Below are 21,798 nucleotides of genomic sequence, written 5' to 3' on the forward strand. Positions count from 1 at the left end.
TTTTTTCTCTTTTTCTGGCGAATGTTTCAGTTTTGGCCCGGGAAAATAAAACGCAGCAAGAACCCAGAGACGTTTTAAACGCTTTATTTACCACAATACAACAAATATACTTTCAAACTTAATTAAATGCAATATGTTAAGCTGATGACTCGAAATGCATTGACCGCTAGATAAATAGAGCTTTTTTGGTGTAAAAATTTGTTCCTTCTGTAAAAGTTAATTACATTCAGCAGGAGTTGCTATGCAGCCGTTTCTCACTTCTCTTGGCGATGGCTTTGAAGTAATCGCAGCAGCACAGTCTTGAATCATGATGCTAGGTTGATTATAAAATGAATTCTTCAAAAGTTTATTTTCAAGACACTTGAGGAAAAATAATAAAAACTGAGATTTAACCCTGAAACATTTTCATCTTTTTTTTTTTTTCTCTTAAAGCTGCTTTGTGCTGAGATTTTAGGTCCGTGTCAGTTTGTCTGGAGGCATAAATCCCGCGTCTCCCAGGGTCCTGAGGGCCACCCTGCCGCTCGGGCGGATGGTGAGCCAGGTGATGCTGCCGTTGTTCAGGCCCATGCGCAGCCAGCCCTCAGGGGGGAACTGCAGAGCCCTGAGTGGGGAGAAAGATAAGCGATTACACCGGGAAATTTACACTGCTTTGAGTTTCATCTGCTTGTAAGAAACATTTAACTGATTCTGACTTAAAGATTTTTCAGCAAACTAAGCGAAATATGAACTAGATCTCTACCAGTGTGATAAAGTTGCCTGTACTGAAAGTTTTTCCAGACGATTTTTTTTTTTTTTTTTTAATTGGATATTCACTTAAGATAGAAATCTAGTCCCTGCACATTTTTCCTTCAAATGTTCTAGATTTTTCCAGAAGCTTTCTGGGCATTTGAGTACAAAACATTTAGTAAAGTTCTGATCTGTAAGTTCAACAAATCAAGACTGTTTATAACATGGTCATGTGTGTTTTTAACTCCACTGCCTTTTGAGACACCAATCAATTCAGATCGGCTATATTTATAAATCTGGACTGATTATCCCACACTTAGCAGATTCTCTGAAACATGGTTTGTAATCTACAATACATTTATTTTGTTTCTAAAAAAATCTTTTGTTTGGCATCTAGTAACTAAAAAATGTCTGAAAAAATTTAAATGTGGTCTGCCAAAAGTGTGCGCATCAAACCAGGGGTTCTGATGGTGAAAATTAGCAACAACGCTAAGGTTAGCTAAAAGGTAGCAAATATCATGAGGTATCAATAGCATGTTGACCAACATGGACTTACTCCATTCAGTATGCTAAACATAGCTAATATAGCAAAAATTAGCTAAAATGCTTATTTAGGCTGTAGGGCTAACATTAGCATGAGGGCTACCGCTACCAGTAGCATGGGGGTTCTCACCAGCATATTGACCAACAGTAACGTACTCCACTTAGTAAAGTCTAGAAGTTACATAAAAATGAGCTAAAATACTAATGTTAGCTTAAATGCTACCTGTAGTGTGAGGGCTATCACGAGCATGTTGACACTACCATTAAAATGTGTTAATACTGTAGTATTATAGTATAATTAATATAGAATAGTTGTAGTAAACGTAGTGTAATTACAGTATCTAATATAGCATAATCATAATACTAAATAATGTAGTATAATAGCTAATGTAGTATCGTTACAGTAAATGATGTATAACTATCGTTAAAAATAGCTTTCTAAAAGTTGGTTCCCAGCTGGTGCCACATCCCAGCCCGTTTTTCACTGGCTCTTGCCAACATGCAGTAGGGTAGGTTATGACGTCCCCCATGGTTTTATGTTACAAAATCTCCCTCCTTGTTTTCTCTGAGTAATGATTAAACATTTGGAAAACATGAAAATGTATGCAACTGATGAAAAAAAAATTATTTGGGGGGGGGAAAAAACACAACAAAACAGCAGTGTAGTGTGTTGGACAGTGGTTAGCCAAGCAAAAAGCTGCAAAACCAAACTGTGGTTTGAGTTGAGCTGCCGCCGCCACAAACCTGCAGACAAAATAACGGATGACATTGGCATGACACACGATGATCTCATAGCTGTCCTCTTTCTGCTTGGGGTCAGCCCGGTGGATGTAGCGGCGGAAGGCTGCCTCAATGCGAGCTCCGTCTTCGTGGTACTGCTGGAGGACGGTAAAGAGGTTGAGAGCCAGCTTTGTCACATGAGAGGGGTCAGTCTGAACCCCATTGTTCTGGACTAAAATCACTACACGGTGCCAGCTGCTGCGCACTGCCAGGACTGGATGAAAGGTTTCCTTCCAAAGTCAAATCATCCTGAAAAAGCCTTTGGGGGAGAAAAGGCTATAGAAGCTGCTCACTGTGTGTCTAGGAAATAAAATGTGGTCAAATTTATTTTAAGGATTTCTTGAGATTACTCAAGGAATCCTTAAAATAAAGCAATCCAGGTGCTTGCCTGATACGAAACGTTACCTCTAGATCAGTCTTATTAACTTGGTTTTGGTCATTTTGTTCTGGGCCCTCTAGCAGTTCTAGAGGACGTGTGGAACAGGCGCCGCTTACTGTGAATTCGAGTGTGAGTTCGTTAAGGCAACAGTCACTTATCTGGGTAAAGTGGTGAGTCAAGGCCAGGCCTGAGCTATACACCATTTCCCATCTCCATCAATGAAAAAGGCCCAGATCAGAGATCCACAGTTCAGGTAGGAGAATCTGTTAACGAGCGCTCTACAAATCTGACCTTTACGGATAAATGATGAGCTTGCCTTTATGACAAGGAAAGCTAAAGGAAGTCTTGTTTGTGGTTTCAAACAAACCCGGCACAGTGTGGAAGAAGCAGTGATGGCATGAGACCAAACTAGCACTTTTAGGGGCTACATGCACATCACTTGCTCAGTTGATTCGAAGATGAATCAGGCAGAATACGAGACGATTCTGGAAGAAAACCTGACTTTAAAATAGTTAAAGCAATAAAACAGCCATAAACACAGTCAGATCAAAGCACACTGAGGAGTGACAAAGTCCAATCATAAATCCAACCGTATTTGTGACAAGGCTATGAAAATGATCTGACATTCAGACTTTATTTAATCTAACTCACTATGAGCTGTGTTGCAAAGAGTAAGCAACACAGCTTACTCTGCGTAAGCTGTGTACTTGACATTCCCTTAATGCTGGCAGTGTTCTGCAAAGCATTAACTCACAGTGCAAAGTGACAAAATGTGAAAGCTCCAGGAAGTATGAGTGCATTTTAAATGCACAAACACCAATGAGTGGATCATCTCTTATCCAACATCAGGCCTTTGGAAGTTAACTCTTATACCACCCCTTCCCTGCAGCAGTGCACCGATAAATCGCTAGAAGCCTAAACAAGTGACATCTGCTCACAAACAGGCAGCAAAGAGTGAATTTAACAAGAGAAAACGGCAACATTGAGCTGACGGTCGATTCTACGGCCAGAGTTTGAGAGTTTTCACTCACCACAGCGTCAGGCTTCCAGTGGGTGACTGGAGGAACTGGTTCCACAGGTGCGCCCTCTCTCAGCAGATCACAGCTCACCAGATCCACACCTACATTTGGATAATGAAACAAAAAGCAAAACAACTAAATTGCAAAGCATTTGCATTTCATTCTGTCTACGAATGACAGCGTGAAGCTTCTGTGGTCTGGTTGATCTCTGAACTACCTGGGATGTATTTGCTGATGATGTGTGCAGTCTCGGTCGCCCTGGTCATGCTGGAGTGGATCAGAACGTCATATTTTAAACCCAACGCTGCCAACCTCTGACCCGTCAACTCAGCCTGCTCACGGCCTGAGAAAAAGGAAGGGAGACGTGAAGCCGGCCGGAGAAATGAACAGAGTGCAGCACGCTAAATCAAGACGTTAGGTGACTGTTAAGACCTAGTGGGGTGAGGACCCTCTCCGTGTCGCCGTTTCCACTCAGGTTATACTGGGAATGCCTAATGAGGAGAATGTGGCGCGTTGCTTTGGGCTTGCTGTTGTCCTGCTCAGAGCTGGGGTCTTCGGTTACACTCTCCCTCTTCCTCCCGTTAGACAGCACAGACGGGTCTCTCCTGACAAAGAGGTGATTTTGAGATTAGGGGAAGCTTAGCGTAAAGGGAAAGAAAACACCATTGACCCAACAATCGTCGAAGATCATGAGGAGAATCTCTTAATATGGCCTGACAAATCCCTACACTAAACTGGACTTAAACTGTCGCCCTTTAAATTGACTTACATGTCACTGACAATCCATCTCGCGGATTAACAAACACATCTAACCCAATTCTTGTGATCATGACTAGAAGTTCTCCAGAAGTGTCCATCTGATATGCCAAAAATGTATGGATTGATAAACTAACATGTACAGAATGACGCACTGCTACCTTGTTTGCATTTGAAGAACTGAATGCCTTTACGCAGGCGACACAGAGTTTAAACAGATATGGCGTTTTGACAAATATTTCAAGGATAGCCGTGGTAACGTCTGTAACTGGGCACGGTCTGAAACTTTAGTGGCTACTAAATGACAGTCATGGTATGTTTTGCAGTATTCAACAACATCTTTATATAATCCTGGCCAATAAAAACGCAGGATTACTGAACAGGATTCTTTTGGCACAACAAATCTTGTTTCATCAATGTCTGCTAGATACAAAAGTTTATCCTTTATAATGAAAGGTTCTCCAGCTAAACTTTTTAACTCTGCGGTACTTTCTTTGTGTGCTTCGTTAAAAAGACGTTACAGATAGGGATCATTATCCCAATTCTCTTTAAAGCTATTAGGGAGATCAATAGGTGGAATTAATGGCAAGGCAGGTTCAGCAAGTTCTGAACTGCTTTTGCTCCTGTCTACATTGATGTAGACAGGAGAGTGACGACAGCACAGAAATATGCATCAGTTTTCTTGAACTGTTGAAGAATGGTAAATCTTCCCCTAAGACAGTGTTTCTCAATTCCAGTCCTAAGGCTCCCTGTACTAAATATTTTGTACATTTAATGTATGCAAAATATATAATTTTATTTCTTTTAACTACTTTAAGCTTTAGCCAATCAAACTCCGGCTCTTGCCACTGCTCTTTCCATTAAAGAGCCAGGTTTGAGGCGGGTCTCTCCCAAGACGGCTGCCACTAAACACACAAGACATTTCAACCACACACAAAAGGTTCATAATGCTTACTCTAAAACTAAGGTTAGAGAAAAACACATTGCTTCTTAACACTGACTTGTCTAGGTTTTTTCTGCACTGTTACTCCTAAACTTGTTTTTCTAGTTTAGTTTTGCTCCTTAATCAGGTCTTTTCTGATGAAACAACTGAAACTCAACAGTTGGAGTCAATGAGGTCGTCTCATAATTCGTTTTACATCGTCACTACCCGTTAAAAGAATTATACTACAGTTTTAAAGATGAATCAAAACAAAAATCACATCACAAATGCCCCACCTGGCATTTGACAATTTCCAATATCACTCATCTAGGCTCTCATTATTACCAGCCTTTTAAAGCTCAGGTATAAACCATGTCAACATTGAACATGTTGTATGTATTAAAGGAGCAGCACCAAGCTGGTTTAAATAGTGTCTCTTAGATTCCAGTTTGTTCATGTGAACGGTCAATCATCTTAACACTCCAGGGTTACTTATGGAGTACCACAGGGCTCCGTGCTTGGACCAATTCTTTTTAGTATATGTATATCTTCTTATACATTTTAAAATTTGACCGTATACAGATAAAAAACTGCTTTGATTTAATTGATAAGCTATTTATGTAGTTGTTCAGAGGGTCACATAAAAAGCTATTGCAGACCGGATTTGGCCCCTGGGGCATCAAGTTTGACAAGTGACAAATAGACTGAACTGAAATTGAATTAAATAAAAATAGTGTGGCACATAATGGTATCAGAGTAGATGTCCATCCCACATATTTCAACACACTGCAGGTCAGCTGGCTGAATAAAGCCTGTTAAACTAAACTAACAATAAATAATTCAGGTTGGAAAATAAACAAGATGTGAAAACTGACCACTCTTATTAAGGCGAGTGCTTTAAAACTACAGCTGGTAAGCAACAAGTAGCACACGTTATTAAACCTTTTGCATTTATGCATTATTACTCGCAAAACAGATGAACTGATCAGTAAACATATTAACTAGGAAATTAGTACTAAATTTCTTAGGTGTTTTGTCTGCAATTGTCTTAATCAACTTTGTAGTTTTAAAGAAAACACGTTATGCATCTCTGTTTACCATTTTAGTGTAAATATCACAGCGGAACTGTCCATGTCTAATTAGGAGAACCAGACTGTCGTGAAGGAGTACAAGAACCTACTTGTCCCAGTTGAAGTCCCAGCCAGGTCCGGTCGCGGCTGGTGTGTGGTTTACAGGGGTCCGAGCGGGCTGCGCCGCATGCAGGACGGCAAATCTCGACCACCGGCTCGCTCCCTCTCCGCGGTGCTCCCCGAAGTATCCGCGGGAGTCGGCGGCAGCAACCGCGAACACGACGGCAGCAGAGCCTCCAGCGAAGCCGCAAATCAGTTTTAAAGTTTTACGGTACGACATGCCGCCGCCGAACAGGCCGAATAATGTGGGCTAATTAGCTGGACTTATCGGGTAAATACAACACGACGCTGTTTATCCTCTGGGTTACTTTAGCTGGAACTCGTTTAGCTGTTAATTTAAACTCTAGCGATGTAGACAAAAACAGCCGCTGTGCGAAAGATAAGATATGGGCGGATTCAGTCAACTGAGAAAGTCAGAAAACATGAATGCAAGCTAATCAGAGCGGTGCCTTCAAATAATACGGTGGCCAGTGTGAGACACAAAGGTTGAATTTCCGTTATTTTTATCATTTAATATTATTCCTTGTCACAAGAGGGCGCTCTTGTACTTGTTTAAGCAGTAGAAACACATTGGCAGGGAGTAAATTTACTCTGGAACAAATATACGACCTTCTTCGACGGTGGTTTACTGCTTTACGAGTGGCATCAAACAAAAATGAAGTTTTTTTTTGTTTTTTTTTACAAAATGTTTTGAGGTTTTTGATTACTAAAACTTAGAAATATCTTCTTTTGAAAAAATATTGTTTTGAGCCCAAAAATATGTTTTAGAAGTTGAAAATTTGCTCGACAAAATTCAGGTATCTATTAGAAAAAAATATTTTCTTCGATAAGAAGAATTTCAGTTTGAGAAGTCAAAAATTTGCTTGTTAAAAAATATTACTTTGACAAATAAATGTTCAGCTTTAAAAGAACAAAATCTTCTCGACAAAACTCAGAAATGTTTGAAGAAAGAAAAGTGTAAAATAGCAAAAATCTGCTAAAAAAAACAGACAAATTTCTTAGAAAAATAATATTTTGTTCAAAAAGTTTTTAAGTTTGAAAAATCAAAAAAATGTTTGCTAAAAAACTGAAACCTTTTAAAAATAATTTTTGACAAATAAAAATTTTAGTTTGAAAAGTCTAAAAATGTTCTTAAAAATACTTATGCTTTTTAAAAAACAAAGTATTTGACAAAATATATTTCTAAGTTTGAGAAGTCAAAAATGTGTCTGACTAAACTCAGAATTAAAAAAAATATTGTTTTTGACAAAAAAAAATTGTGAGAAATTAAAAAAAAAATTATAAAACTTTTCTAAGTTTTGTCAAGCAAATGTTTTAACTTTATTGCTGGAAAAAATTCTTACACAATAAATATTTATCTTTTGTTTTCTTCCTTTATTACTTTATTTTTATTAATGTTGGTGGGATTATATGATATTTTGTGGGAACTTGAATAAGGGTTTGATAAAATGTTATCAAAAAGAGACCAACAATTACATATTCTATTGGATAAATGTATTAACTTGATATTTCTGATCCCAGATTTATCCTAATAATTTCCCGATTGATGCATCGTTGGTAATGATTTGCAGAGACCACGCCTGCCGGCGTCGCCCCGGGTTACAAATGGTGCGTACCCACAAAATTTAAGAGTGGAAGACAACATTGAAAGTTTGTAAAACTGCAAAATGGGGTCGGGGAAAAAGCAACATCAAGATGGCACAGTCTTAGTGGAGAGACCAAATAACGGATCTGAGCTAAATAACAGATTTTAAGAAATTTGATGGAAAAATAATTTCAATATGAATTGAATTGTGGGCGGGAGGCGGCTATAGTTGCCTGTAAAATCAGACATTATTATATTAGCTTCGACCTGGGTGGAGAAAAAAAATGTGTAAAAACCCAATAAAACAATTTCTCCAAACATGTTCTGACGCTTTCAGTTTTTCCAAGCGAAGCTCCACCTTTTCGAGCGGCTCGGTGACCTCAGCAGTGGGCTGGATTGGAAAGGGTGGGATTTCCAGGCTCTCGCAGAGCTCCGCGTATTGCTGCCTGTTAACGTCTTGGACCTATGCGGCTTCAACCACCGAGCAGAGACGGACCGCTTGTGCCATTCACAGCCACAGAAAGGGCTCCCCCGCACCCCGCATATACACACACCCCGCTGCACGCTGGACGCTTTCTTCTTTTTCTACATGCGCCTCCGACCGGAATAAATAATTGAGGAATGTGGAGAATACAGAATGCCCAACAGCGCTGGAAAGAGATTTAAACCCACCAAATACATCCCGGTGTCCACTGCTGCCACGCTCCTGGTGGGATCGACTACTTTATTTTTCGTCTTCACGTAAGTTTGCACCGCTCCTTTTTTTTTTTTCTTTTACTCGATCTGTGCATGTCTAGATTTTTTTTTAACCCCCCCCCCCACCCCAAAAACTGTGTGCGTCCCTGGGACCATTGTGGCTGCAAGTTCGAGCGGCTGGATCGAGCCGCTGAGGTGGGAGAGAAGTGGCAATAGGGGAGAACATCTTTACCGGCTGACCGTCGGTCAGCTGCAGATCTGCAACCGTGATCCGAGAAGCAGCTTTAGTGCCTTTATATCAGTGCATCTCTAGAGAGATTATGGAGCTAGGATGCTTTCCAGGGAAACTTCCCATGACACATGCGAAAAGCTCTTTTCCTGTAACTTCGTATTATTCCAGTCATTTGGTTCAGTTACAGCGTCCTCCTAGGAGTTGAGGTTTTTGGTCAAAGTTGGGGTCCGCAGGGGCGATCCTGACCCAAATGCGGCCTTGGGTAAGATGGCCCGCCCCTCTTTCTCTTTGAGTTAAAAAAAAAATAAAATTCACAAACGACCAATGAAGTGGGAGTTCCGATTGGAAAAAGTTGGAACGTTAACATGGCTACTATTCATGTAAAAGATAAGGAAAGTTTTGGCTGTGTTAGCGAGGGTTAGCTAGCGGCCTCTTGCAAATAACTAACGTCCACAAATACTTGAGATGCCCTCAATTATTTTGCTTATAACTTCCTGTTTCCGTAGGTCAAACACATTAATACACACAGTGGAAACTGTCTTAGCATTACTGCAGAAGCTAAAATGGACAGTCTTGCTTATTTTTGCTCTTGGGGTTACAGCCATTTAGTGTTAAGGAAAATGACAGATGCTCCTGGATTGGCTGCTTTTGCAAAAGCCAGCCAGTAGCATGTCAAGTAGCATAGCGCTGAGTTGTTTGAGCTTCCCAAACAAAAATTATGGTCCACGGAAAAGTCCGCAGACATGTTTTACACAAATAATTTAGAGTTTTGTTCCACAGAAGAAAAAAAAGAAAAAAAAAAAGAAAAGAAAAATGCAAATACTGAACTGTGAATCCACCGTTAGCTACTTGTTAGCACTTCTAACGTGTATCGTTAAACCAGTGGCACAAATAGTGCTGTAACGTGTTTTTCAATTCAAATGTGTTCGATGGATTTGTGTCTCAATAACAACATATGGATTACATATAAACTTCAGCAGTCATAGAGACCTCTGACCCTGTACCAGGACTGTTGTAGCTACGATTTGCTCCATTGGCCACATCTGGAGCGATATGTTTTATATTGAGATGATAATGTAAGCCTGAACTGCTGCAGTATTCAATATATCCAGTTTATATTAGGGGCATTATCGCCACCGACTCGTCTAGAGTGTTTACAAGAGTGTTAGCAACAGTGAAGGGAATTCAATTCAAATTCAGTTCAATTCAGAATACTTTATTGATCTCAAAGGGAAATTAAATGGTGTAACTCTTATTAATTCAAATTCTTCAAAGAGTTATTGTAGATAGAAAGATAGAAGATAGATTTGTTGTAGATAGAAGAAAGGTGCAATTAGAATCAATTTTCAGAGGTGTGTTTCAAATAATCAGTACTCAGTTTACTCTTTTTCTGAGTTTGACAAGTTCATATTTTGGGATTTTTGTATTTTTTTTCTATATTTATTTTAAAAATATAGACGTCGTCAATCTCAAACTGTGTTTTGAATACTCAATGTTTAGTGTAAATATTCCAGTTCAAAATTTGTTATTTTATTTTATTTTCTTTAGAATTTGATCTTGAGATCATTACTTATTACTTTAATAAGCTAAATGCTTATTAAAGTAAGCATCTAGCTTAGCACCGTAGCTATCCAGGTGTCATCATCTCCCACCAATATATATTTTCATGCACTGTGCAGAACACATGGGGAGAACCGAGTCAAATTTCTATGGACTGGAGATGCAAATAAGTTGTAGAAAACTTGATTGAACAAAAAAAAAACAAACAAGTTAATTAAGTTCCACCCCTTAATGGAAGAACTCCCTGGTCTACCACCCAGATTATAAACCCAGATTATAAACCATAACTGGGATCAAACTAAATTTGAAACTCCTTTTACATTGTGAATGTGGGTCACACAGTTGCTGGGCCTTTGCACACTCCTCCACCTGAGTAATGTGGAGATCAGCGATGTGAGCGGGATGCTAAGCGAGTGAAGCCATCGGTCTGAATGATCTCACTCCTATATATTTCTGCATGCAGAGAAAACCCGACAGTTTATCAATGAAATCCATGTCCTGCTCTACTCTACATCTGCTGCGTAGCCTAAAGGGATTCTGGAAATGTCTCAGCTTCTATCTGTTACATCTGTATTCAGGAGAAGTGAAACTGCTGTTTGGGATTCCTGGCACCAGGGAAGCTGAAATGCAACATGTTCGGGATTCGTCCCACCAAGACGATCACCGAAACCGTAAAACCCAGAAAAAGCCTCTGCTGCTCCCTGAGTGCTTCGGTGCTCTCTCTCACTCAGTTCAGCGGACGAGGCTGAAGGAAGCATATGTTGTTTTCATGCTTTGTTTCCAGGTGGGACTGTCTTTAAAAAAAAAACATGCTCTCCTTGGTGTGACTTTGCATAAACAAATGGTTTGTTGTACAAGTCTTTATAAAAAATGAATGGATCCTTCGTTTAATCGCCCATAGGAGCCACACTAGCTAGCAAGCATTTGCTCCTCGTAGGATCATTATTCTTTGTCTGGTTGGGTTTGGCGTTTTAAAGATGCATCCTGGAGCAGATGGTTCCAGGTTCAGGATTAAGACCACCACTAGTTTGCTCTTTCATCTCCTGGTAAAAAAAAAAAAAAAAAAAAAGACCCCGTGCTTCCAGCAGCAGACATCCAGGACGGTTCCATTATGTCACACGGCGGCCTCACTGAACCCAGTGAGGCCTCGTCTCCTGCAGGAGCAGAAAGCTCTGCAATTACAGTGCGAGCTTGAGAGCGACATGCCTTTATCTAAAATCTCTGAACCAAAATAGCACGAGTCCAGGGTAAAACCGGGAGCGTGGCATGTCACATGACCAAATTTCAGACGCACTAGTCCGTCGTGTACACATGGACGAATACATGGACGGATACATGGAGGACACCGAGACATGCAAACATATACTTTTTGTTTAAGAACGACACCTTGCCTAAGTATTTGTATCCCGAGGACTTTTTCCACCACAAACATTGACATAATTACTTGGACTGGATGTCTCAGCCTTCGGCAGACTTCATTAGGGATTTTTCTGGGATTATTTTCCTTCCATGTTTCTTCCCATCAGCTCTAACCAGCATCCTCACAGCATGATGCTGCCGTTGTTCTGTAAACACAAACATACATTCATGTAGTGTTTTTTTTTTTTTTTTTTTCTTTTCCAAGGTTTCCCCCAGAAAACCTGCTAAGCCCGGTGGTAGGGCGCTAGGGCAGTCACTCATCCAGCATCCCGTCATGTTTTTGAGTTAAAAAATGTTTACAGTTGACAGGAAATGTGAAAATATCACTTGATAATTATGTGTTGTTGAAAGATTGGAAGATTAATACCTGAGCACTAATTATAAAGTATTGAAAATGCAATCATTTAATAAAAAACTTTAAAAAAAAATAAGCAATGCTTAGCCTGGTAGGGGCATAAGTAAGACCTGGTGGCCCGCCAGGCTTATAGTACACTGGGGTATACTCTGCTACTCAATTGCACATTTCTTTTAATCTGAGTATGCTATTTTTTAAGAACTGTACAGTATTTTTCACGTATGTTGCAGCTTTGCCCCTTTTTATACCGTTTCTTTTTTATATTTTTTACAGTTGTGTAAATCTGCGCTCTTCCATTTTGCCTGTCACTTTGCTGCAGGTCCATGTGAATTTTGTACGCTTAGTTAGCATACACGTTTTCTGAATTCGGCCAAACTGGAATTGCGTCCACACGGCATGACGCTGCAACCACAATGTTTCACCATGCGGATTGTGTGTTAACCTAAACAAACAAAAAAAACTCTGACTTAGAAATCTTTTCATTTGTGAAATAAATAAATAAATAAATAAAATTTACATTTGACCCACCTGGAATTGCTCCCCCTCAGCATGTTGCTGCAGCCGCCATCTCCCACCATACAGATGGTGTTTTAAGCCAAACCAAAACAAAAAGTCTTGCTTAATTTTTTTATTCATTTGTAAAAGAAAAAAAAATGAACACATGTAATCTTCTTCAGTACTGTTCCAAAAATAACAAATAAAATACCTACAGGCCTGTAGTTGTTACATGGGAAGGCACTGCATAGTAGATTGAATCCCAGTGTTGCCAGCTGGCTAATTGGTGTCAAATGGTAAACAGAGAATGAGAGCTAGTCCTTGCACATTAGCACAGCTTGATCACAACAAAGACTATGATTTCAACCTCATCGCCACCTTATGCAGACATTCACAGTCTCTGTGTCTAAATTCGCTCCAAATGACCATTCTTGTAGTAAATAAGCTTTTTTTCCCCCCCTCAAAACCTTTTAGCGATTCCTCACAAAGGCTTAATCGCTGCCTTTAAACCATATGTCACATGGATAAATTATCCAGGAAACCAACCTGCCAGCTTGGCCTGTGCTGCCAAGCCTCACGCTACACATTTTAAAGTCCGCAAGGCGGTGTGTGGAAACAATCAGTAGATCATCTGGACAGGGCTAGTGTTCAGCGCTTTTTCTTTTTCTTTTTTTTTTTTTTTGGGCTTTTTGTGCTGTGCAGAGGTGAGTTATGAGGGAGGTTGTCGGCGGTGGCAGCAGCCCGGAGCCGACGTAGAGCCACCGGCCTGAGAGGAGCAGAGCCGAGCTGCACGCGAGAACAGGCCCCGTCCGTCAGGAATCTAATCTTCACCTTCCGCAGCTGTTTCCTCCTTTTCACTGCAGAGCCAGCGAACTAGACGTCATTCACATCCATCTCGGCCTGTTGTTTCGCGTTTTGTCCTCCAATCTCGGGGGCTGTTGTAGAGAATTTTGAAAGGTATTTCCTGGCATGTTGGTTAAGTGAGAACAGAACAGTGCTGAGATGTGGAGCTGCCGTCAAAGCGTCATTTTCATTCACCAAATGAGGCCCCCGTTCTCTTTCTCAATTCAAAGTGTCTCCTCTGGCTACAGAGTGCAGATTGTTTTGGAGGGGGACAATAGTTGAAAATGTAATGCATTTTGTTTTTGTTGTTTATTGATCCTAATCTCTGTTGTCTTTTTTTTTTTTTTTTTTTTTGCCAAAGGAGTACAGCCTTTATAATTATTGCTGCTCCAGTCCTTAGCTGTGGTGTCCGTCCTGTGGGACGTTGTTTCTTTGCGTTTGTCTGCAGTTAAATGAATTGTTGCGTTAGCTAATCCTGTTTTAAGCCCAGCATGGTGGGAGCCAGAACGTCTCAGCCTGCTTTAAATACTGCTCACATGATGGGGACGCTGATTTGAGTTTATTTTGTTTATTTAAATGTGCGACCGTGTCACTGTGCGCTGCTGAGACTGAAGTTGTGACAAGAGTGAAGCATTTCCCATAGCAAGGCAATTAACAGTCGACTCTAAAAGGAGGATTTATCATGTGAGGATGCCAGTGAAACTCAGCCTCCGGATGTAATGCCAATGCCCAGGAATAATTAGAGCTACTGCCCAGTCTTCTCTGTAAAATCAACCAAACTCTTTGATATAGAACATGTCATGATGAGTGCTTCTATTAGCTTTGCTATTTTATTACGTAGTCAAGATCAAATTTGCCTTGTAGTAATGCACATTTCTCTGATGACTTCGCAAGTGGTCAGAGTTAATTTTGACGTGTCTATTTGTATTTCTCATATTTATTCTGTATTAGTGTGGTTACACAAATTCCTCCTTCAAAAGGTAGGCAACATTTGAGGCACACGGAAACCATGGGATGGATTTCCAGTAGATTTACCAACCATCAGTGGTAATCCGATGGTAACAATCCCAGTCCCACTGGTTGCAGTGCCACTGTACATACACGCCACTCAAATATTTACGCCGGTATAGGCAGAACACAGCATCTGCTCATTTTACAAAGGTATGCATGGAAGGCAAGCAGAAATACAACCACATTCATTACGTCAAGTTTTTAAGGCAATCGTTGTTGTTCCTTCAACTTCATGGCCTGGGCCTCACCAGGGTCAAACATGCGGTTTGAACTACTTGCAAATGCTGCAGAATCTATGCCAAAATCTATCAAAAGTCGCTCGACTACCATACAAATGACTAGTGCCTGCCAGTGAGCTCTGGTCTTGTGCCTCTTCTGAATTCATCGACCCCATTACAGAGAAGTATTAGACAGAAAATAAACCCACCGCTGGATCTTATCTGCAAGAAGCACAAAACGTTACCATGAGAGTTCTAGGTCATGATTCAACTTCCCCCTGTCCCAACGTATCAGGTGTATAAGGTATTCCCCAAAACATTGTTAGAGCCACACGCACACATTAGGGTTTCAGTCTCTTGGTTGTGGAAGATTTGTGACAATCCTGGTCTCATTATTTATCCGAGAAACAATTTTGGACAATGCGTTCATGAGCATACAAGTGCACCAGAGCCAAAAGGTCCCTTTTGGATCATTCATAATACCCATGCAGTGCAGTTCACAGATTTGCTGAGATAGCTCATGTAGCTTATTAACTGTAGATAAGAGCGGCAGCAGGTTGTAGCAGAGGGGGCTAGCTTTGACAGATTAGATAAGGATGTAATATCCTCTGCAGGTCCTCGTTCGTCAGCAGCCTGGAGTGAGGGGCCCCGGAGGTTGACAGCAGCGCTGCAGCACTGTGTCACCTGTGGGACCGGGCTGCGATAACAGAAGAAATAGGTCTTCATTCACAAAAGGAAGACAGTGTAACCGTAGTCTGAAGGCTTGTTGTTTAACATTGCACTCCTAATGGCAGCTAATGGTAGATCTTCAGTCTGTGCAGCAGTTTATTGTTAATTTTCACTCTAATTGTGGGTTGTGTGGCTCACCACAAGGCACATTTCCGCCCTGTAATTTTAGTGAAGTTGACCGATGTCTCTGCTTCTGCAGCTTTACTTCCAGCTGCAGCAGCTACATAGTGATATACACCGCCTTGCAAAAGTATTCACACCCCCTACAACTTTGTGTTTTTGTCCCATTGCAATCACAAACTTCAGAGTACTTTGAAGACTGGTGGTGTGAGGGGATTTCTATGTGGCCACAGCGCCCTAACCCTAACCCTGCACATCTAGAGAGTGAAATATCTGGTCACTTTACTGCAGTGGTTATCTGATTATCAAGACTCATTGTCCTTCATGATTAAATGTCTCTACTCTCTAACAGTTGATTCCAATGATTGCGTTACCTCCTCGGTATGCGAAATAGATCATTGATCTGCGAAATAGTAGCAAGCTTGGATAGATTGGATGGAGTGTGTGTGAGCGTCACTTCTTAAGTCTTCCCACACATCCTCAGACGATCAGGCTGCATGTTTAGGGTCATCATCCAGCTGGAGGATGACCTTCTGACCCAGCCTCAAGTCTTTTGTAACCTCTTGACAGATTTTAATTCAGGACTGTCCTGTACTATTATCTTTTCATCTGACAAGCTCTCCTCTTTCTGGCAGCATCCCCACAGCATGATTCTTTAACTACCATGTTTCAGAGGGACTCAGTGTGTCCAGGGTGATGTTAGTCAGAAAAATAGTTTTTAATCTGACTAGTGAATCTTCTTTCATCCCCATATTGCTTGTGGCAAACTACAAACACAAATTCAGATCATTGCCACCACAATTGTCTTACTGCTTCACAATTATGTTTTTTTTGTGTGTGTGTGTGTTGGTCTCCCACACATGGTAAAATATCATATTCATACCCTGAAGCTTGATGTCATAACAGACAAAAAGTTCAAGGATGACTTTGCATAGCACTTCTATGAAAATATCATATTTCTCTTTTAAATGATCGCCGGTGAATCAAGTAATTGACTTTTGGATTCGTTTACTCACACAAGTAGTAACAGATGATATGATGATATTAAGGAAGGTAGAAATTCCTCTAAACTTCTGTTTGATTATATCCTGCACGTTCACTTCAACATGCTCTACTTTTAGTCCTCAGTACCTTGTTTCACAGCTGCAAGAGGATATTATATTGGCCAGTAACCAGCTCCCAACATGTTTTTTTTTCTTTTATTAAGTAGATTTAATAGAGCCACGTACTATCCTCACTCACTCATCAGGCCTATAGCAGTCAGCCGGTGAATGATCTGGGTAAAAGTTATGGTAAAGAAGTCATAGCAATGGTTTACTGAGTTTTACATGTCACTGTAACTCAGGGATGACCTGTCAGAGCAATCCTAGATTATTATGCAATAACGGTCAGTGATTAATAAGATAAATGTGACATATTGGAATATAAATCATCAGAAATCACTTGACATTGAGACAGACCGGCTCATGTGGCTCTACACTGATACCCTGCAGCTCAGAGAACAGACTTTAAAATGCTGATGTTAGTTTATAAATCACTGAACAGCTTAGCACAAAAAATACATTAAAGATCTACTGTTGCTGTATCAACCTTCCCGGGGTCTTGGATTGCTTATTGTGTTCCGTCTTCATCTTGTAAAGCACTTTGAATTGCCCTGTTTCGTAAACGGGCTGCACAAATAAACTTGACTTGACCTGCTGGCAGAGCATTCATGCAGTGAAAACAGTGTGCGACCATCAGGGTTATTGAGTCAAACAGATCCCAGAGAATAGAAGGGCAGCTCTTTTAATCTCATTCCTTCTCAGTCTGCCTGTCACCAGTCGACAACCAGGTTAAGATAATGCTGATTGATCCTCGTCCACGGCGCTCTGGCTCTGCGTCCCGGAGCCAGGCCTCTGACAGCGCTCTGTGCTGAACACACATGTTGCATAATTCTTTAGACGTTCTGGGCACATTTAGTGGCTTGTAACACCGATTTGTTTCAATTACGATTACATGCGATCAGCAGCAAGCGAGGCCGGGTTGGTGACTGATGTTTTTTTTTTTTTTTGCTCGGCGTGATGAGCGTTTTCAAAATGTGAACAGGGTGAGATCATTGTTTGGTGATTATCACGATTTGTTCAAAAATGAATCAAATCAAGAACATCCTAATCTGAAGCAGCGGGTGATTAAGAATGTAATTTATGTGCTTAATGGCCTGAGCTTGATATTTTTCCAGCACATTTAATAGAGAATTGAGCTTTTTTTTTTGTAATTAGCTTTTCTTTATTCCAAGCTGCGAATTGTGCTTTGAAGAAATTTAACGCGTCTGGGGAAAAAAACGGTGGAGATGTGGAACCTGGGTTCTTGATCAAAAGCCTTTTTTTGGGAGGGGGGACATTTACGCTGATTTCCTTTGTCACTGCAGGTTCTGGTTGTCGTTTTTGTTCAAAGTCAGCTTAAACCCATTTCAGTCGTTGCAGAGCAGTAAATTTCTGGATCTCCGGCGCTTGCCAAAAAATAAATTGTGCCTTGTGATGCCATAGTTGAGCTAAATAGATCCATGTGGGTTGAGTGCACAGCAGTGTGTGGGCGAAAAGTGCGGGAAAGTGCACCAAAGAGCTCTCAGAGTTTTGCTGCGCTCCGCCGCCCCCCCACTGGCCGAGCGAGAGCCCTGGCCGTCTGCAGAGTCTCCTCCTGGGGAACATGTGGGATTAATTTAGACCTGCAGCCTCTCCCTCCTCGGGTGTCTCCACCCTGTTCCTCGTGTTGTTTTGCCAGAGGGAGACTGCGACTGGTAATAAGGAGAAACAGAGCTCCGAGTCTTAACAGTCTCAGCCGGAGTGGCCCTCTTAACAGATCAAGGAGGCTGTAGACACGAGGCTTTGGGGGCTTACGAGGAGACGCAGTGAAAGACAGGACACTCTTGACATTAGGAGGGATCTTACTTAGAAGACTGAGAAGCGTATCACACTATAAGATATAATGATTTTTTTTGTGTGTGTGTGTTAAATATCTTAAATAGTGCCAGACGGCGTGATCTTTTCCGTTTTATCCACGGGTTTCACTCCGCAATATATTTTTCTATTTAAGCAGTTATGAGGCACAGTGGGGTAAACTTAAACTGCTGCTGCTCACGTTACTCAACTGGTTGTTGCTAGGTAACCAAAGAGGGAGTGAGTTAGTCGATGCCACCAACCTAGCTTAGCTCACTGTGAGAGGTTGGGCAGCCAAAGCCTTTCCTTTGCCTACATCTCCCAGAATGCTATGCAGTGGTGGGTCAGAGTTCAGTGAATATTTTATACATTGAATATTGAATATTCTATCAGATATTTTATATATTGATTTTTGGAAGTAGATGTTTAATTTTAAATAAGTAAAATTGTGGCAGATTTCTTCAAATGCATTTGTCCGAATTTGAGTATTACAATAGGAGACATACACCTAACATTTTAACACTACATTCTGTAGTATTTATTTTTGTGACAATGAAAGTGACATTAAATACTATAAACTAATATCCATTGGTCTTTTTAGTTATAAACGTGCTAGCACATGTTAGATCAGTTACTGCACATCGAGGTTTCAAACTCCTGTGATTTCAAAATGTTTTTGTTGGACCATTTATGTGGAGGAAGAACAGAATGGATCCAGTTTTCTATTTTTTTCGGATGCATGGCCAAAGAAATATCAAAGCAAAAAAAGTCAAAACTGCTGTCTGAGCGCATTTCTGCATAAAAGACAGCTACGGGTTTCTGACAAATCGTACAGACCTGGATGCGAACAAGATTACGCTATTTTTGTCACGTGATTATGTCAATGAGAGACGATTTCGGCGCTTCGGATGAAGTCCAGAGGAGCCTTTCAATCACAATAACATTTTTTATCCTGCTACTCAACATATGATATTACCCATTTTCGACATATAATTCATAAGTACATCTTATAGCTTCTGTCATCAGGGTTTTGCGTTTAAAATCCAAATTAAATGTCTATGAGGCGGTTTGTTTTAAATCCACAGGTAATGTGTCACAGACTTAACCACTCCACAGCTCATGATCATCGCTCATACTGTAGTTGTAACAACTGTAATTGGAATTCCAACCCAGAACAAAGCAGCCATGTACTAATAACTGGCTGCTGAGGAGTGCTGGTAAAGAGAAAAGACAACTAAAATGGCATTGTATTAGCTTTGAGTCACTTACTAACAATAGTATAAATCAAAATCAGTGTAAAATAACACAAGTTTGTGTAACAAAAATATCTCAATACATGTAGCTTTTATTGTAAGCTGATGTAGCTCTACCATATCCATCAAACGTGTGTGCATAAAGCGACACCCTATAAATACAAGCTGACTCTTTGAAGTCATGAATCCAGGGGGCTCCAGTCAGTCTTACCTCTGTAGCTTTGGCTTGTTCCCTTTTAGGTTTTTAAAGGTGACCTTATCCCACAGCCTCTGTCGAGTACTATTTTAGCACGTCTCTCCAAGCAGTTGAAGATCAAGCATCTGCTCCACACTCATACATTTGATCTGAAGATTGAAGCTTGCTTTGTTGTCCTTCAACTTTGTTTTGGATCTCATTGTGTTTGGAAAGGACGAGGCCGTATGCTTTGTTGGTTTTATTTGAATGTGTTAACTGGGTGTGCTAAAAATGCGAGGTTATAGCCTGGCAATTATGGCACGAGTACCGCTAGTGGGAACCGGGCTGACTTTAATGTTACTCAGAGCGGTCTTTATAAGGCAAATATAGACCATATAGGATTTGAAGGTGTAAGCTGCTGAGAAACCTCCAACTTTCCAGCTGGGAAATAAAACCTCACACAGATGGCTTTGTTCATTTTTACAACCTGGAACTTGTAACTTTCAACTTCAGATTAAAAAGCGAACTGCATAGTCCAGCCTCGTCCTTAAAAAGCACATAGTCCATAATACATGACCTTATTTTTCTTGCCCTGTCCTGTTGAACTGTCATTTGAAAGGCTCTGTCAATGTCACTGTACTTGGAAGTCTGATTATTAGCTGAAGAGATTGAAAAAAGTTTGAACCTCTGACGTAAGGCTGTCGAAACCTTCAATACTAACCATTGAAGGTTAAAAAGAGGTTTGTAGCATTTCATTAAACTATTGAGAAATACCTCATTCAAATGGAAGGTGTTTTTTTTTTCACCACACCTCTGACAGAAACAAGACTTTTAGATTATGCTAAAGTTCCAGTTCTGTCTTTGAAAACCCGGGGTAAGAGGTTCGAATTTGGATCTGTGAGCTAAAACACCTTTTCAGAAATCAGTCGTGATAGCTGGGCCATCTGGAAGATTTCAGTGAACACTGTGGAATGTAGTTTCCTTGACATCATCATGTCTTATCTTTCCTGGGAAGAGGATATCTTAGTTTTGTTTTTCTCTTTTTCTTCAGGAGATTCTAGTGTTCGTCATTTCTCACTCTTTACATTTATTTATAACAATGTAAAACTGAATTTATAAAAAGTCCACAAGGGCAAGGGACAGAATCAAGTTTAGCATGGTTAGCAGGCGCAGCTAATGACTCATACCACTGAAGTAACTTTTAGCAGCTAGGCCAAACACTTTCTGACAAGGTAAGATTTATTTTGACCTTGAGACATTAGCTTGATGAAGTCTAGTTCAAGGCTGGCATGTCCTGCTTATGTCTGTGGAAGGTAGTACTGCATTAGCTTAGTGGGCCTGAAATATGGGTATAATTGGAGTTTAAGTTATTTGACTTAGGACTTTCACAGAATACAAAATATGCTAGGAACTAGCTCAGACATTGAGTGAGGATGAGGCACTGGGTCAAGCTAAGAGGAAAATGAAGGAAATCGTCACGAGAAATGTATTAAATTGGCATCCTTGACTATGAAATCTCAATCACATGCAGAATCCACATGGCTAGCACAACAGGCTACGCACAGTATGTCTGAGTATGTGAAAGTCTTACATGTATAATTCACAAAATCTTTCTAGGTTGTTCCAACCTATTCTCCCGACATTGTAGCTACTAGTTGTTAATGAATCTTAGCTGTAGCGATAGTCATGTAGTGGAGTTGGAATTAGGCGTCGAATCTGCCCCAGGGCAAAAGCTTCGCCCTGTTTCAGGATGAGTACACTCTACAATTGCTTTTCCTTTTTTTCTTACAGAGCTCAGAGCTTTTTGTCTGCCCTTTTCGGTAAAACTTTATAGCAACAAGCCAAATGAGATGGCAACCTAAAACAAGTCATTAGGT

General features: G+C 40.5%; 2 protein-coding genes across 3 annotated transcripts in view; one reads left to right on the forward strand and one right to left on the reverse strand.

Moving 5' to 3' along the window:
* Window positions 1-68: 68 nt before the first annotated feature.
* On the reverse strand, window positions 69-6,758 carry pgam5 (PGAM family member 5, serine/threonine protein phosphatase, mitochondrial). Of its 2 annotated transcripts, none has more exons than XM_014985990.2 (6): window positions 6,306-6,758; window positions 3,880-4,052; window positions 3,665-3,790; window positions 3,460-3,548; window positions 2,014-2,144; window positions 69-601 (listed from the first exon to the last, which is right to left on the reverse strand). In XM_014985990.2, exons 1-6 carry the CDS (start codon window positions 6,533-6,535, stop codon window positions 451-453), a joined length of 900 nt encoding a protein of 299 aa, XP_014841476.1. In that variant the 5' UTR covers window positions 6,536-6,758; the 3' UTR covers window positions 69-450. The 2 variants fall into 2 exon arrangements, with proteins under 2 accessions (XP_014841476.1, XP_014841475.1); XM_014985989.2 differs by having other exon boundaries at window positions 2,014-2,147.
* Window positions 6,759-6,939: 181 nt separating this feature from the next.
* Window positions 6,940-21,798, forward strand: part of zdhhc8b (zDHHC palmitoyltransferase 8b) — an 82,422-nt gene continuing 67,563 nt past the window's right edge. Inside the window, exon 1 of the mRNA XM_014985980.2 lies at window positions 6,940-8,641. Within this exon, the coding sequence (XP_014841466.2) occupies window positions 8,538-8,641 (104 nt within the window). The 5' untranslated portion in view covers window positions 6,940-8,537. The remainder of the gene's footprint in view (window positions 8,642-21,798) is intronic.

Source organism: Poecilia mexicana, unplaced genomic scaffold (genome assembly GCF_051168715.1).
Source record: "Poecilia mexicana isolate PSO_F unplaced genomic scaffold, ASM5116871v1 scaffold_9, whole genome shotgun sequence".
NCBI lineage: Eukaryota > Metazoa > Chordata > Actinopteri > Cyprinodontiformes > Poeciliidae > Poecilia > Poecilia mexicana.